Genomic DNA, 15,488 nt, shown 5'->3' on the forward strand with positions numbered 1-15,488 from the left:
AACTATATAATAACACATGACTTGTTTTGCCCAAAGGAACATATTTAAATAATAAAAAATAAAATGTTTATATAATCTACATTATAGTGTAGAAGAGCTCTGAGCTGCTGTGATGAACCTGCAGGTTAATATAGTACATGTTATAAAAATAGTACACGTTCTATATATTACATGTTCTATATATTACATGTTTTATATATAACATGTTTTATATATTAATTCTCAGTTTTCCGCGTTTCTGAAGTTTGTCCCTGCGCGCGCTCCGTCGTATTTCGTAAACAAATCAAAGTCCACTTCCGGGTGCGTCTCCTGCTCTGGCTCCTGCGCCTCCACAGACTCCTCTCCTCCTCTCTCCTCCGCCATGCACCGCCTGCAGGTCCTGTCCGGACACCTCCGCCCCCCCGGCCCCCCCGCAGACCCCCCCCGCCTCAGGGGCTCCGTCTGCGGGGCCGCAGCGCTCCGGGACCGGCCCGAGGACGTGGTGATCGTGCACGGGCGGAGGACCGCGATAGGGCGGGCGAAGAGAGGCAGCTTTAAGGTTTATATCTACTATTTATATAAACTTTATTTAAGGTTTATTTAAGCTTTATTCCAGCTTTATATTTACTCTTTATTTATTCTTTATTTAAGTTATATTTACTCTTTATATAAAGTTTATTTACTCTTTATTTACTTTTTTTCAAGGTTTATTTACTCTTTATAGAGTTCGGGAAAGTCCACAGTTACCATGGAGATCCGCCATCTTTGCAGCTGTTAGCATACATTTGCACTGACTAACATTAGCTAAAAAACTGTTTAAAAAGTGGAGAAAAGGCCGTGGAACAACTGCATTACCTGATGAGTCACTGCTGGTAAATATGTCTAACTCACTGTGGTCTCCAAGTGTTAATAACTTCAGTATTTTAACTTTTAAAATCTCCATTACTTTACAATGGCTGCTAATCCCATAATGCTTATGACGTCACATTCCCGAACTCTATTTACTCTTTATTTACTCTTTATTTACTCTTTGTTTACTCTTTGTTTAAGGCCGTGTTTCTGTGACTCGGGGCTTGTTTGTCTTTATTAAACTAAACTAAAGTAAAAGTGGTTTATGAGACTAAACTGTGACTAAAATCTGCAGATGTTTTATTTTTGACTCTTAAAAACTGAATAAAAAACCTGTGAACTTCAGTGACACCGTGTGAAACAGCCTCATGTTGTTTAAAGGAAAAGACTTGTCCATGTTTAAGAAGTTACTTCTGCAAATGTAATAAAACAATCATTGATTTATCTTTCATTGTAGAGACAGAGAAATCCAACACACACTTTGATCATTTACAGATCATTGAAAACGTGCAGGAGAATAAATGACCGGGACATGAAAACATCTGTCCACACCAGGAGCATTTTAGTTCATTTTCATTCTGTTGAACTTTTTTCATTATTATTCTCTTAAATATTCTTGTAAATGTTTTTGAACTGAAACAGAGACGTAGTTTGTTTTAACGCCTTTACTTGATAAACACTGTTAATGTCGTCTGTACTTGTGTTTGAGGAACATCTGCTTTACTTCCTAAGAGCTGCAGAAGAAGAAGTTCCTCAGAGCTGGTTTTGTTTTCCCGGCGCTGACTCTGAGAATCATGACTCATATGTTCCTCTGAATAAGAACCTCCTCACCTGTAGGTGGAGCTGCAGCAACGTCACAATAACCTCATATTTGATTAGAATCACCGTTACTTCTCTAATACTGGCCTGTATTTCATTAGCGGCCGGGTCTCCGACAGACGCCAGAAACTATATCAGTAGAAATATTCCCCATGTTAGGAATTTGTCTCATACTGGTGTAAATGAAAACTCACGTGCAGGAAGTAACAAACTGAACCCGGGCCGAGGGGGACGCTGCGGAGGAGCTGATCCCAGCGTAACTTTGACACAGATTTAGACACTTTTCAAACCTCCTGTGATTATATTTGGAAACAGGGCAAATGTTTATGACCCTCCAGGGTTTTAATAAAGTCTCCATCGCGTCTTCAAAGCACGTCCAGCTGCTCCGTGTGCAGGTCAGTCCCACGCCTCAAAATAACTCCTCCCATCAGCGCGAGCGTCTCGTCTTCTCTCGGGTCAGTCTCATGATCGATCACAAACACAAACGCTCCGTCTAAACTCGCCTTTTACACAAGATAACAACAAATAATCCGGTCTGCGGTAAAAACGAAACAGAAACCTGCAGTGACACTGATGTCAAAGCTCCGCTAACAGCAACGAAACACTTCCTGTTGTCCCGACAAAATAAAAGGCGTCAATGTTCCAGCCGCTGGGAGAGGGTTTGAAATGTTCATTAATAAATGAACCTAATATTTTAGGTGCAAATGGACACAAATCTCCTTTTTCTTCGTTTTCCTGGTCGTCCGTTTTGCTCAAATAGAAATAAAGGCCTGTCTCTAACTGTGGCCTGGTTCCAATAAAGGCCTGGTCCCAGATGCTCTTGAGTAAATAAAGGCCCCGGCCTATATTAGAGCATTTACGCTTGGATTGAGCCTAAACGAGTCACACAAAGCTCCTCTCCCGTCAGGACACTGGTTAAAGGTCCTGAAGATCCTCAGGTGGTTGTTTTATCTTCTAAACACAGCTCAGTTCATTCTTTAATTCTGCTCCATGTTTTGTCCAGGACACGACTCCGGACGAGCTGCTGAGCGCCGTGATGAAGACCGTCCTCTCAGACGTGAAGCTCAGCCCTCACAAGCTCGGAGACGTCTGTGTGGGTGAGACCTGGGTCCATCTGGAGCTGGTGACATCATCCGCACGCCCTCTTTAACTGAGCTGTTTGTTTCAGGGAACGTTCTGCAGCCCGGCGCCGGCGCTCTGGTGGCCCGAGTCGCCCACTTCCTCAGGTCAGATGTTCCTTCATCAGCTTCAGGCCAGAAGAAATGTGTGACTTTCCTCTTTCAGGTCTCAGCTTTATCTGTGGTTGTTTCTGGTTCCAGCGGTTTCTCAGACTCTTTAACCCCTTAACTCCCACCTGAACCGAGCACATTTTCTCCCGTTTGGCTTTACCCCAATCCAAAAGCTTCTGGAAAAAAGCTGTGAAAATAGCAACAAAACTGAGACGACAAAAAAAAGACAATAAAATGACAAAAAATGTGCCACAAAAAATTACAAAAAATGTGACCAAAAAAATGACAAAAACAGACAAAAAATGACAAAAACGTTTCAAAAACATAACAAAAATTTGACAAAGAAATGACAAAATATGACATAAAATGTGACTAAAAATGACAAAAAAATGATAAAAAATGACAGAAAAAATGACAAAAAAGTGACAAAAAGTGACAAAAAATGAGACAAAAATGTGACAAAAAAAATGAGAAAAAAAAGGACTAAAAAGTGACAAAAAATGACTAAAAATTGACAAAAAATGAGAAAAAAAAGGACAAAAAATGAGAAAAAAAAAGGACAAAAAAAAGTTACAAAATGAGTTGAAAACCCCCTCCTCAAAAAAAAGATGGAAAAAACATCTGATGATGTGAGGAAAAAGATCCATTTAGATGAGTTTTGTAGATCTTAGCTTGAGGCGTTACACTGGCCTACAGGATTTGGGTAAAGCTGAACTGGAGGAAATGCTCTCGGTTCAGGCGGGAGGTAAGAGGTTAAGGTCTCAGTTTTATCTGTGGTTGTTTCTGGTTCCAGTGGTTTCTCAGACTCTTTAAGGTCTCAGTTTTATCTGTGGTTGTTTCTGGTTCCAGTGGTTTCTCAGACTCTTTAAGGTCTCAGTTTTATCTGTGGTTGTTTCTGGTTCCAGTGGTTTCTCAGACTCTTTAATGCCTCAGTTTTATCTGTGGTTGTTTCTGGTTCCAGTGGTTTCTCAGACTCTTTAAGGTCTCAGTTTTATCTGTGGTTGTTTCTGGTTCCAGTGGTTTCTCAGACTCTTTAAGGTCTCAGTTTTATCTGTGGTTGTTTCTGGTTCCAGTGGTTTCTCAGACTCTTTAAGGTCTCAGTTTTATCTGTGGTTGTTCTGGTTCCAGTGGTTTCTCAGACTCTTTAAGGTCTCAGTTTTATCCGTGGTTGTTTCTGGTTCCAGTGGTTTCTCAGACTCTTTAAGGTCTCAGTTTTATCTGTGGTTGTTTCTGGTTCCAGTGGTTTCTCAGACTCTTTAAGGTCTCAGTTTTATCTGTGGTTGTTTCTGGTTCCAGTGGTTTCTCAGACTCTTTAAGGTCTCAGTTTTATCTGTGGTTGTTTCTGGTTCCAGTGGTTTCTCAGACTCTTTAAGGTCTCAGTTTTATCTGTGGTTGTTTCTGGTTCCAGTGGTTTCTCAGACTCTTTAAGGCCTCAGTTTTATCTGTGGTTGTTCTGGTTCCAGTGGTTTCTCAGACTCTTTAAGGTCTCAGTTTTATCTGTGGTTGTTTCTGGTTCCAGTGGTTTCTCAGACTCTTTAAGGTCTCAGTTTTATCTGTGGTTGTTTCTGGTTCCAGTGGTTTCTCAGACTCTTTAAGGTCTCAGTTTTATCTGTGGTTGTTCTGGTTCCAGTGGTTTCTCAGACTCTTTAAGGTCTCAGTTTTATCTGTGGTTGTTCTGGTTCCAGTGGTTTCTCAGACTCTTTAAGGTCTCAGTTTTATCTCTGATTGTTTCTGGTTCTCAGTTTTGTCTCTGGTTGTCTCTGGTTCCAGTGGTTTCTCAGACTCTTTAAGGTCTCAGTTTTATCTCTGTGGTTGTTTTGGTTCCAGTGGTTTCTCAGACTCTTTAAGGTCTCAGTTTTATCTCTGGTTGTTTCTGGTTCCAGTGGTTTCTCAGACTCTTTAAGGTCTCAGTTTTATCTCTGGTTGTTTCTGGTTCCAGTGGTTTCTCAGACTCTTTAAGGTCTCAGTTTTATCTCTGGTTGTTTCTGGTTCCAGTGGTTTCTCAGACTCTTTAAGGTCTCAGTTTTATCTCTGGTTGTTTCTGGTCCAGTGGTTTCTCAGACTCTTTAAGGTCTCAGTTTTATCTGTGGTTGTTCTGGTTCCAGTGGTTTCTCAGACTCTTTAAGGTCTCAGTTTTATCTGTGGTTGTTTCTGGTTCCAGTGGTTTCTCAGACTCTTTAAGGTCTCAGTTTTATCTGTGGTTGTTCTGGTTCCAGTGGTTTCTCAGACTCTTTAAGGTCTCAGTTTTATCTCTGTTGTTGTTCTGGTTCCAGTGGTTTCTCAGACTCTTTAAGGTCTCAGTTTTATCTCTGTGGTTGTCTCTGGTTCCAGTGGTTTCTCAGACTCTTTAAGGTCTCAGTTGTATCTCTGGTTGTCTCTGGTTCTCAGTTGTCTCTCTGGTTGTCTCTGGTTCCAGCGGGTTCCCGGAGGAGGTCCCGGTCTTCACGGTGAACAGACAGTGTTCCTCTGGGCTGCAGGCGCTGCTCAACATCGCCGGTAACTCTCTCTCTCTCTCTGACTCTGTTCTTCATGAAACGGTTCCGGAGTTTCCCATGATGCTTTGTGTTTCAGGAGCGATCCGGAGCGGAACCATCGACCTGGGCCTCGCCTGCGGGTCAGTGTCTCTCCTCCTCTGGTCTGATGGAGAAGTCTTTGCTCGTCCCTCACGTCCCTCACATCTTTGTGGGTTCTGTGTTTGCAGAGTGGAGAGCATGTCCCTCAGGGACATGGCCAACCCTGGAGACCTGAGCTCCAGAGTCACGGACGTGGACCAGGCCCGGGACTGCCTCATCCCCATGGGGTCAGTACTGCAAATACTGCAAATACTACTACTACTACTACTACTACTACTACTACTACTACTTCAACTACTACTACCACTACCCTGACCTGTGTGAGTCACATCAGGAACGTTCGGACGTTGTCACTGTTTGAACAAATGTATTTGTGTCACTAACTGTAGCAAATACTGACACATTTACAGAACTGTGTACTGTCCCTGTCAAATAAAGTAATACATAAATAAATACTTCTACCCCCGGGGTCAGTGCAGCTGATCGACCACAGTGAGGCGGCGACGCGTGTTTGGAACCACCAGCCAAACCGATATATCTTCATGTTTCCTCATGAACATGGCTGAACTTTGTGCTTAGTCATTCTTTTCTTCCTCTTTATCTGGGGCCGGGTCACAGAGGCAGAGTCTGAGCAGAGACGCCCAGACTCCCCGATCCTCACACACTTCCTCCAGCTGCTCTGGGGGGACCCCGACCTCCTCCCTGACCCTGAGGCCACACCAGGCTCGGAGACATAGTCCCACCAGCGTGTCCTGGGCCTTCCACGAGGCCTTGTCCCTCTAGGGCATGCCTGGAACACCTCCAGAGGGAGGCGACCAAGAGGCTCCGGAACAGATGCCTGAGCCTCAGCTGCTCCTCTCGACGTGAAGGAGCAGCGACTCTACTCCGAGCTCCTCCCTGATGACTGCGATCCTCCCGGCCAGCAGTTATTACTATTACAACAACTCACATCTCTCACGACGGCCTGATCCCGGCTCCTATTCCTGAGTGAATGATCCAACACCGCCCTGATGTCATCATTACGGGCATGACCTCATGAACTCATGACCTCATGACCTCAAGACCTCATGAACTCATGACCTCATGACCTCATGAACTCATGAACTCATGACCTCATGACCTCAAGACCTCATGAACTCATGACCTCATGACCTCATGACCTCATAAACTCATGACCTCATGAACTCATGACCTCATGACCTCATGACCTCATGAACTCATGACCAAAGGTGAGGAGCAGGAGCGTGAATGGACTCCGCTCCCTCTTCACTGATCCGTCTGTCGATCTCACACTCCATCCCTCACTGAGAACTCGACCTGAGTCACTGAACTCCTCCCCCTGAGGCGCCATCAGGGGGAGGAGTTTCATTGTGGATGTTTTTCTCATTTCTAAAGAACTTAAAAAGAGTTTGAATATTGTGTTCCTTTTGCATGAATGAACGTGCTTCACCGACTGTGACGTCTGACCGGCCTCTGTTCCAGGATCACGTCTGAAAACGTGGCAGAGAAGTTTGGGATTTCCCGAGAGAAGCAGGACGCCTTCGCCGTCAGCTCCCACCAGAAGTACGTCCCCCCCCCAGAGAGACGAGTCAGAGACTGAGCTGAACCCGTGTGTCTGCTGTTTCAGAGAGGCTGAACTGAACCTGTGTGTCTGCTGTGTCAGAGAGACTGAACTGAACCCGTGTGTCTGCTGTTTCAGAGAGACTGAACTGAACCCGTGTGTCTGCTGTTTCAGAGAGACTGAACTGAACCCGTGTGTCTGCTGTGTCAGAGAGACTGAACTGAACCCGTGTGTCTGCTGTTTCAGAGAGGCTGAACTGAACCCGTGTGTCTGCTGTTTCAGAGAGGCTGAACTGAACCCGTGTGTCTGCTGTTTCAGAGAGGCTGAACTGAACCCGTGTGTCTGCTGTTTCAGAGAGGCTGAACTGAACCCGTGTGTCTGCTGTTTCAGAGAGGCTGAACTGAACCCGTGTGTCTGCTGTGTCAGAGAGACTGAACTGAACCCGTGTGTCTGCTGTTTCAGAGAGGCTGAACTGAACCCGTGTGTCTGCTGTTTCAGAGAGGCTGAACTGAACCCGTGTGTCTGCTGTTTCAGAGAGGCTGAACTGAACCCGTGTGTCTGCTGTTTCAGAGAGGCTGAACTGAACCCGTGTGTCTGCTGTTTCAGAGAGGCTGAACTGAACCCATGTGTCTGCTGTTTCAGAGAGGCTGAACTGAACCCGTGTGTCTGCTGTTTCAGAGAGGCTGAACTGAACCCGTGTGTCTGCTGTTTCAGAGAGGCTGAACTGAACCCGTGTGTCTGCTGTTTCAGAGAGGCTGAACTGAACCCGTGTGTCTGCTGTTTCAGAGAGGCTGAACTGAACCCGTGTGTCTGCTGTTTCAGAGAGGCTGAACTGAACCCGTGTGTCTGCTGTTTCAGAGAGGCTGAACTGAACCCGTGTGTCTGCTGTTTCAGAGAGGCTGAACTGAGCCCATGTGTCTGCTGTTTCAGAGAGGCTGAACTGAACCCGTGTGTCTGCTGTTTCAGAGAGGCTGAACTGAACCCGTGTGTCTGCTGTTTCAGAGAGGCTGAACTGAACCCGTGTGTCTGCTGTTTCAGAGAGGCTGAACTGAACCCGTGTGTCTGCTGTTTCAGAGAGGCTGAACTGAACCCGTGTGTCTGCTGTTTCAGAGAGGCTGAACTGAACCCGTGTGTCTGCTGTTTCAGAGAGGCTGAACTGAACCCGTGTGTCTGCTGTTTCAGAGAGGCTGAACTGAACCCGTGTGTCTGCTGTTTCAGAGAGGCTGAACTGAACCCGTGTGTCTGCTGTTTCAGAGAGGCTGAACTGAACCCATGTGTCTGCTGTTTCAGAGAGGCTGAACTGAACCCGTGTGTCTGCTGTTTCAGAGAGGCTGAACTGAACCCGTGTGTCTGCTGTTTCAGAGAGGCTGAACTGAACCCGTGTGTCTGCTGTTTCAGAGAGGCTGAACTGAACCCGTGTGTCTGCTGTTTCAGAGAGGCTGAACTGAACCCGTGTGTCTGCTGTTTCAGAGAGGCTGAACTGAACCCGTGTGTCTGCTGTTTCAGAGAGGCTGAACTGAACCCATGTGTCTGCTGTTTCAGAGAGGCTGAACTGAACCCGTGTGTCTGCTGTTTCAGAGAGGCTGAACTGAACCCGTGTGTCTGCTGTTTCAGAGAGGCTGAACTGAACCCGTGTGTCTGCTGTTTCAGAGAGGCTGAACTGAACCCGTGTGTCTGCTGTGTCAGAGAGACTGAACTGAACCCGTGTGTCTGCTGTTTCAGAGAGGCTGAACTGAACCCGTGTGTCTGCTGTTTCAGAGAGGCTGAACTGAACCCGTGTGTCTGCTGTTTCAGAGAGGCTGAACTGAACCCGTGTGTCTGCTGTTTCAGAGAGGCTGAACTGAACCCGTGTGTCTGCTGTTTCAGAGAGGCTGAACTGAACCCGTGTGTCTGCTGTTTCAGAGAGGCTGAACTGAACCCATGTGTCTGCTGTTTCAGGGCCGCCCGGGCTCAGGCTCTGGGCCTCTTTAAGGAGGAGATCGTCCCGGTCCAGACCCGGGTGGTGGACGGGTCGGGGGCAGAGGTGGAGGTGCTGGTCTCTGAGGACGAGGGGGTCAGACCCGGGACGTCCATGGAAGGACTGTCCCGCCTGAGACCGGCCTTCAGACCCGACGGCTGCACCACGGCAGGTCAGAGGTCACAGAGTTTCCACTTTCTTCCCATTGGAGAAAAACTCACTGAAACATTAACATTTGAAAAAAATGAGGGAAATGGAGAAAAATAAAAGGAAACTTAGGTTAAAACATAAATGTCTATTTGAGCAACAAAACCATGTACATGTAGATGTTTGCAGCACATTTTTAAACATTTATCGTTCTCCACCTCACTGGCGCCCCCTGTGGTGCTGTTTAACCTCTTGACTCCCACCTAAACAGATCCCATTTTCTACAGTTTGGCTTTACCCAAATCAAAAAGCTGCCTGGGAAAAAAGCACCAAAAAATGAGAAGAAAACAAGGATGTGAACGCAACAAAAAGTGACAAAAAATCAACAAAAAGTGACAAAAATTTGACAAAAAATTGACAAAAAAATGACAAAAATTAAACAAAAAAATAACAAAAAATCGACAAAAAAATCGACAAAAAAATGACAAAAAATCGACAAAAATGTGACAAAAATGTGACAAAAATTCAAAAAAAAAATTGACAAAAATTCAACAAAAAAGTGACAAAAAATCGACAAAAATGTGACAAATTTCAACAAAAATTCTATAAAAATGTGACAAAAATTCAACAAAAAGTGACAAAAATTCAACAAAAAATTGACAAAAAAAATGACAAAAATGGGAAGAAAAGGAAAAAAAAATACAAAAGGTGACACAACACAGCAACACTGCGAGGAAAAAGATCAGTTTTGTGGGTCTTAGCTTTCAAATGAGGTGTTACACAGGCCTATAGCCAAAGAGGACAGAATGCATTTGGTTCAGGCGGGTGGTGAGAGGTTTTCTTTATTTTATTTTTCCTTGTGTTTATGCTTTACTGACTGGAGTCTCTCTGGCGCCCCCTGTGGTGCTGTTTAAAGCCTTTCCTTTCCTTGTGTTCATGCTTTAATGACTGGAGTCTCTCTGGCGCCCCCTGCAGGTAACAGCTCTCAGGTGAGTGACGGGGCGGCGGCGGTTCTCCTCGGGCGTCGCTCTGCGGTGGAGGCCCTGGGGCTGGGGGTCCTGGGGGTGCTCCGGGGCAGCGCTGTGGTGGGGGTGCCCCCTGACCTCATGGGCATCGGTCCGGCCCTGGCCATCCCGGCGGCGCTGGAGCGAGCAGGTACCACACGCCTCCGACCACACGACCACACGACCACACGCCTCTGAAAACTGCATGTAACACTATATGTTTAAGCACTAGATGGTTATGGCAGTGTGACTGTACTCAGGAGAACCAGTTGTTTATGGAGTTTAGGGGTTATGGAAAAACGACAGACCAAGAAGTATTAAATAAAGAAAATATTAATCATGTGGACTTTAAACCACAAATGAAGTTCAGTTCAAATAATAGTGTCAGAAAGCAAAGAGCGACCAAGAAAATGTAGGAAAGTGTGGTTCAAATGTTCAGTTTGTAGTTTGTAATCCAAGTCCATAATCCAAGGACCCACGAGGTCAAACAAACCAAAAGGTGGTTCCTCCCAGCTCGCCATCAGTTCAGGTCATGGGAGTTTCAGGGTGTACTAAAAACCTGAAGCTGAGATGGATTGTATCTACAGCTGATTTCAGAGGCATTAAACCAAGCTAGAAGCCTGTGGAGATCTCAGAGCAGACGCCAGGTTGCAGCTGCAGCTCGCAGTGGGAGCGGGGGGGGAGTGAAGGAGGTCACCTGCGGTCACCACCCCATGACTTTTATTATTCCCAAATTGTCGGTGGGAGCAAATAGGGCCAGAACAGTCCGTGTCACATGACGGGGGTCACAGGTTCACATGACGGGGGTCACAGGTTCACATGACGGGGGTCACAGGTTCACATGACGGGGGTCACAGGTTCCCCCCTTGACTCAATGCACCTGTGTGTTTCAGGGCTGACGGTCGACGACATCGACGTGTTCGAAATCAACGAGGCCTTCGCCAGCCAGGTCAGACTGTAATCTGTCAGGTCAGACTGTACTCTGTCAGGTCAGACTGTAATCTGTCAGGTCAGACTGTAATCTGTCAGGTCAGACTGTAATCTGTCAGGTCAGACTGTAATCTGTCAGGTCAGACTGTCATCTGTCAGGTCAGACTGTAATCTGTCAGGTCAGACTGTCATCTGTCAGGTCAGACTGTCAGGTCAGACTGTCAGGTCAGACTGTAATCTGTCAGGTCAGACTGTCAGGTCAGACTGTAATCTGTCAGGTCAGACTGTAATCTGTCAGGTCAGACTGTAATCTGTCAGGTCAGACTGTAATCTGTCAGGTCAGACTGTCATCTGTCAGGTCAGACTGTCATCTGTCAGGTCAGACTGTAATCTGTCAGGTCAGACTGTCATCTGTCAGGTCAGACTGTAATCTGTCAGGTCAGACTGTCATCTGTCAGGTCAGACTGTCAGGTCAGACTGTAATCTGTCAGGTCAGACTGTCATCTGTCAGGTCAGACTGTCAGGTCAGACTGTAATCTGTCAGGTCAGACTGTCATCTGTCAGGTCAGACTGTCAGGTCAGACTGTAATCTGTCAGGTCAGACTGTCAGGTCAGACTGTAATCTGTCAGGTCAGACTGTCATCTGTCAGGTCAGACTGTAATCTGTCAGGTCAGACTGTCATCTGTCAGGTCAGACTGTCAGGTCAGACTGTAATCTGTCAGGTCAGACTGTCAGGTCAGACTGTAATCTGTCAGGTCAGACTGTCATCTGTCAGGTCAGACTGTAATCTGTCAGGTCAGACTGTAATCTGTCAGGTCAGACTGTCAGGTCAGACTGTCATCTGTCAGGTCAGACTGTCATCTGTCAGGTCAGACTGTAATCTGTCAGGTCAGACTGTCATCTGTCAGGTCAGACTGTCAGGTCAGACTGTAATCTGTCAGGTCAGACTGTCAGGTCAGACTGTCAGGTCAGACTGTAATCTGTCAGGTCAGACTGTCAGGTCAGACTGTACTCTGTCAGGTCAGACTGTAATCTGTCAGGTCAGACTGTAATCTGTCAGGTCAGCCTGTCAGGTCAGACTGTAATCTGTCAGGTCAGACTGTCAGGTCAGACTGTCATCTGTCAGGTCAGACTGTCATCTGTCAGGTCAGACTGTAATCTGTCAGGTCAGACTGTAATCTGTCAGGTCAGACTGTAATCTGTCAGGTCAGACTGTAATCTGTCAGGTCAGACTGTAATCTGTCAGGTCAGACTGTCAGGTCAGACTGTAATCTGTCAGGTCAGACTGTAATCTGTCGGGTCAGACTGTAATCTGTCAGGTCAGACTGTCATCTGTCAGGTCAGACTGTAATCTGTCAGGTCAGACTGTAATCTGTCAGGTCAGACTGTAATCTGTCAGGTCAGACTGTAATCTGTCAGGTCAGACTGTCATCTGTCAAGTCAGACTGTCAGGTCAGACTGTAATCTGTCAGGTCAGACTGTAATCTGTCAGGTCAGACTGTAATCTGTCAGGTCAGACTGTCAGGTCAGACTGTAATCTGTCAAGTCAGACTGTCAGGTCAGACTGTAATCTGTCAGGTCAGACTGTAATCTGTCAGGTCAGACTGTAATCTGTCAGGTCAGACTGTAATCTGTCAGGTCAGACTGTCAGGTCAGACTGTAATCTGTCAGGTCAGACTGTCATCTGTCAGGTCAGACTGTAATCTGTCAGGTCAGACTGTAATCTGTCAGGTCAGACTGTAATCTGTCAGGTCAGACTGTCAGGTCAGACTGTAATCTGTCAGGTCAGACTGTCAGGTCAGACTGTAATCTGTCAGGTCAGACTGTCATCTGTCAGGTCAGACTGTAATCTGTCAGGTCAGACTGTCAGGTCAGACTGTCATCTGTCAGGTCAGACTGTAATCTGTCAGGTCAGACTGTCAGGTCAGACTGTAATCTGTCAGGTCAGACTGTAATCTGTCAGGTCAGACTGTCATCTGCCAGGTCAGACTGTAATCTGTCAGGTCAGACTGTCAGGTCAGACTGTAATCTGTCAGGTCAGACTGTAATCTGTCAGGTCAGACTGTAATCTGTCAGGTCAGACTGTAATCTGTCAGGTCAGACTGTCATCTGTCAGGTCAGACTGTCATCTGCCAGGTCAGACTGTAATCTGTCAGGTCAGACTGTCAGGTCAGACTGTAATCTGTCAGGTCAGACTGTACTCTGTCAGGTCAGACTGTCATCTGTCAGGTCAGACTAATCTGTCAGGTCAGACTGTCAGGTCAGACTGTAATCTGTCAGGTCAGACTGTAATCTGTCAGGTCAGACTGTAATCTGTCAGGTCAGACTGTCATCTGTCAGGTCAGACTAATCTGTCAGGTCAGACTGTCAGGTCAGACTGTAATCTGTCAGGTCAGACTGTCAGGTCAGACTGTCATCTGTCAGGTCAGACTGTAATCTGTCAGGTCAGACTGTAATCTGTCAGGTCAGACTGTAATCTGTCAGGTCAGACTGTAATCTGTCAGGTCAGACTGTAATCTGTCAGGTCAGACTGTCAGGTCAGACTGTCAGGTCAGACTGTCAGGTCAGACTGTACTCTGTCAGGTCAGACTGTCAGGTCAGACTGTAATCTGTCAAGTCAGACTGTCATCTGTCAGGTCAGACTGTCAGGTCAGACTGTCAGGTCAGACTGTAATCTGTCAGGTCAGACTGTCATCTGTCAGGTCAGACTGTAATCTGTCAGGTCAGACTGTAATCTGTCAGGTCAGACTGTCAGGTCAGACTGTAATCTGTCAGGTCAGACTGTAATCTGTCAGGTCAGACTGTAATCTGTCAGGTCAGACTGTCAGGTCAGACTGTAATCTGTCAGGTCAGACTGTCATCTGTCAGGTCAGACTGTCATCTGTCAGGTCAGACTGTAATCTGTCAGGTCAGACTGTAATCTGTCAGGTCAGACTGTCAGGTCAGACTGTAATCTGTCAAGTCAGACTGTCAGGTCAGACTGTAATCTGTCAGGTCAGACTGTCATCTGTCAGGTCAGACTGTAATCTGTCAGGTCAGACTGTAATCTGTCAGGTCAGACTGTCAGGTCAGACTGTCATCTGTCAGGTCAGACTGTAATCTGTCAGGTCAGACTGTCAGGTCAGACTGTAATCTGTCAGGTCAGACTGTAATCTGTCAGGTCAGACTGTCAGGTCAGACTGTAATCTGTCAGGTCAGACTGTCAGGTCAGACTGTAATCTGTCAGGTCAGACTGTCATCTGTCAGGTCAGACTGTACTCTGTCAGGTCAGACTGTCATCTGTCAGGTCAGACTGTAATCTGTCAGGTCAGACTGTCAGGTCAGACTGTCATCTGTCAGGTCAGACTGTAATCTGTCAGGTCAGACTGTCAGGTCAGACTGTCATCTGTCAGGTCAGACTGTACTCTGTCAGGTCAGACTGTCAGGTCAGACTGTCATCTGTCAGGTCAGACTGTAATCTGTCAGGTTCCTCTGATTGCTCCTCTCCTCTCTGAATGCTCCTCTGAATGTTCCTCTGAATGCTCCTCTGAATGCTCCTCTCCTCTCTGAATGCTCCTCTGAATGTTCCTCTGAATGCTCCTCTGAATGCTCCTCTCCTCCCTGAATGCTCCTCTGAATGCTCCTCTTCTCTCTGAATGCTCCTCTCTGAATGCTCCTCTCCTCTCTGAATGCTCCTCTGAATGCTCCTCTGAATGCTCCTCTCCTCTCTGAATGCTCCTCTGAATGCTCCTCTCTGAATGCTCCTCTCCTCTCTGAATGCTCCTCTGAATGCTCCTCTGAATGCTCCTCTCCTCTCTGAATGCTCCTCTGAATGCTCCTCTCTGAATGCTCCTCTCCTCTCTGAATGCTCCTCTGAATGCTCCTCTGAATGCTCCTCTCCTCTCTGAATGCTCCTCTGAATGCTCCTCTGAATGCTCCTCTCCTCTCTGAATGCTCCTCTCCTCTCTGAATGTTCCTCTGAATGCTCCTCTGAATGCTCCTCTCCTCTGGTGAGCAGGCCGTGTACTGCGTGGAGAAGCTGAACATCCCGCAGCAGAAGGTGAATCCTAACGGGGGGGCCATCGCCCTGGGCCACCCCCTGGGCTGCACGGGGGCGCGGCAGGTGGTCACGCTGCTGCACGAGCTGAGGCGCAGGAACAAACGGTAACATCTCAGATCTGAGTCATGTCTCTGAGCCTCAGACCTGAAACCTGAGTTCCTCCAGGGCCTTCGGGGTCGTGTCCATGTGCATCGGCACCGGGATGGGGGCGGCCGCCGTGTTCGAGTGTCCCGGACCCTGAGCCGCCACGACGACCACGATCCACCTGAGCCGCCATGACGACCACGATCCACCTGAGCCGCCACGACGACCCGGAGCCGCCACGACGACCCTGAGCCGCCACGACGACCCGGAGCCGCCACGACGACCCTGAGCCGCCACGACGACCCGGAGCCGCCAC

General features: G+C 47.1%; 1 protein-coding gene across 1 annotated transcript; it reads left to right on the forward strand.

Annotated features, from left to right (window-relative positions):
* The first annotated feature begins 350 nt into the window (after positions 1 to 350).
* On the forward strand, positions 351 to 15,406 carry acaa1 (acetyl-CoA acyltransferase 1). Its single transcript, XM_079554090.1, has 12 exons — positions 351 to 538; positions 2,651 to 2,744; positions 2,816 to 2,873; positions 5,293 to 5,372; positions 5,448 to 5,490; positions 5,578 to 5,676; positions 6,932 to 7,012; positions 8,949 to 9,139; positions 10,090 to 10,269; positions 11,012 to 11,067; positions 15,047 to 15,192; positions 15,254 to 15,406. Exons 1-12 carry the CDS (start codon positions 362 to 364, stop codon positions 15,327 to 15,329), a joined length of 1,281 nt encoding a protein of 426 aa, XP_079410216.1. The 5' UTR covers positions 351 to 361; the 3' UTR covers positions 15,330 to 15,406.
* Positions 15,407 to 15,488: the final 82 nt, after the last annotated feature.

Source organism: Gobius niger, assembly GCF_951799975.1.
Source record: "Gobius niger genome assembly, chromosome: 3".
Lineage (NCBI taxonomy): Eukaryota > Metazoa > Chordata > Actinopteri > Gobiiformes > Gobiidae > Gobius > Gobius niger.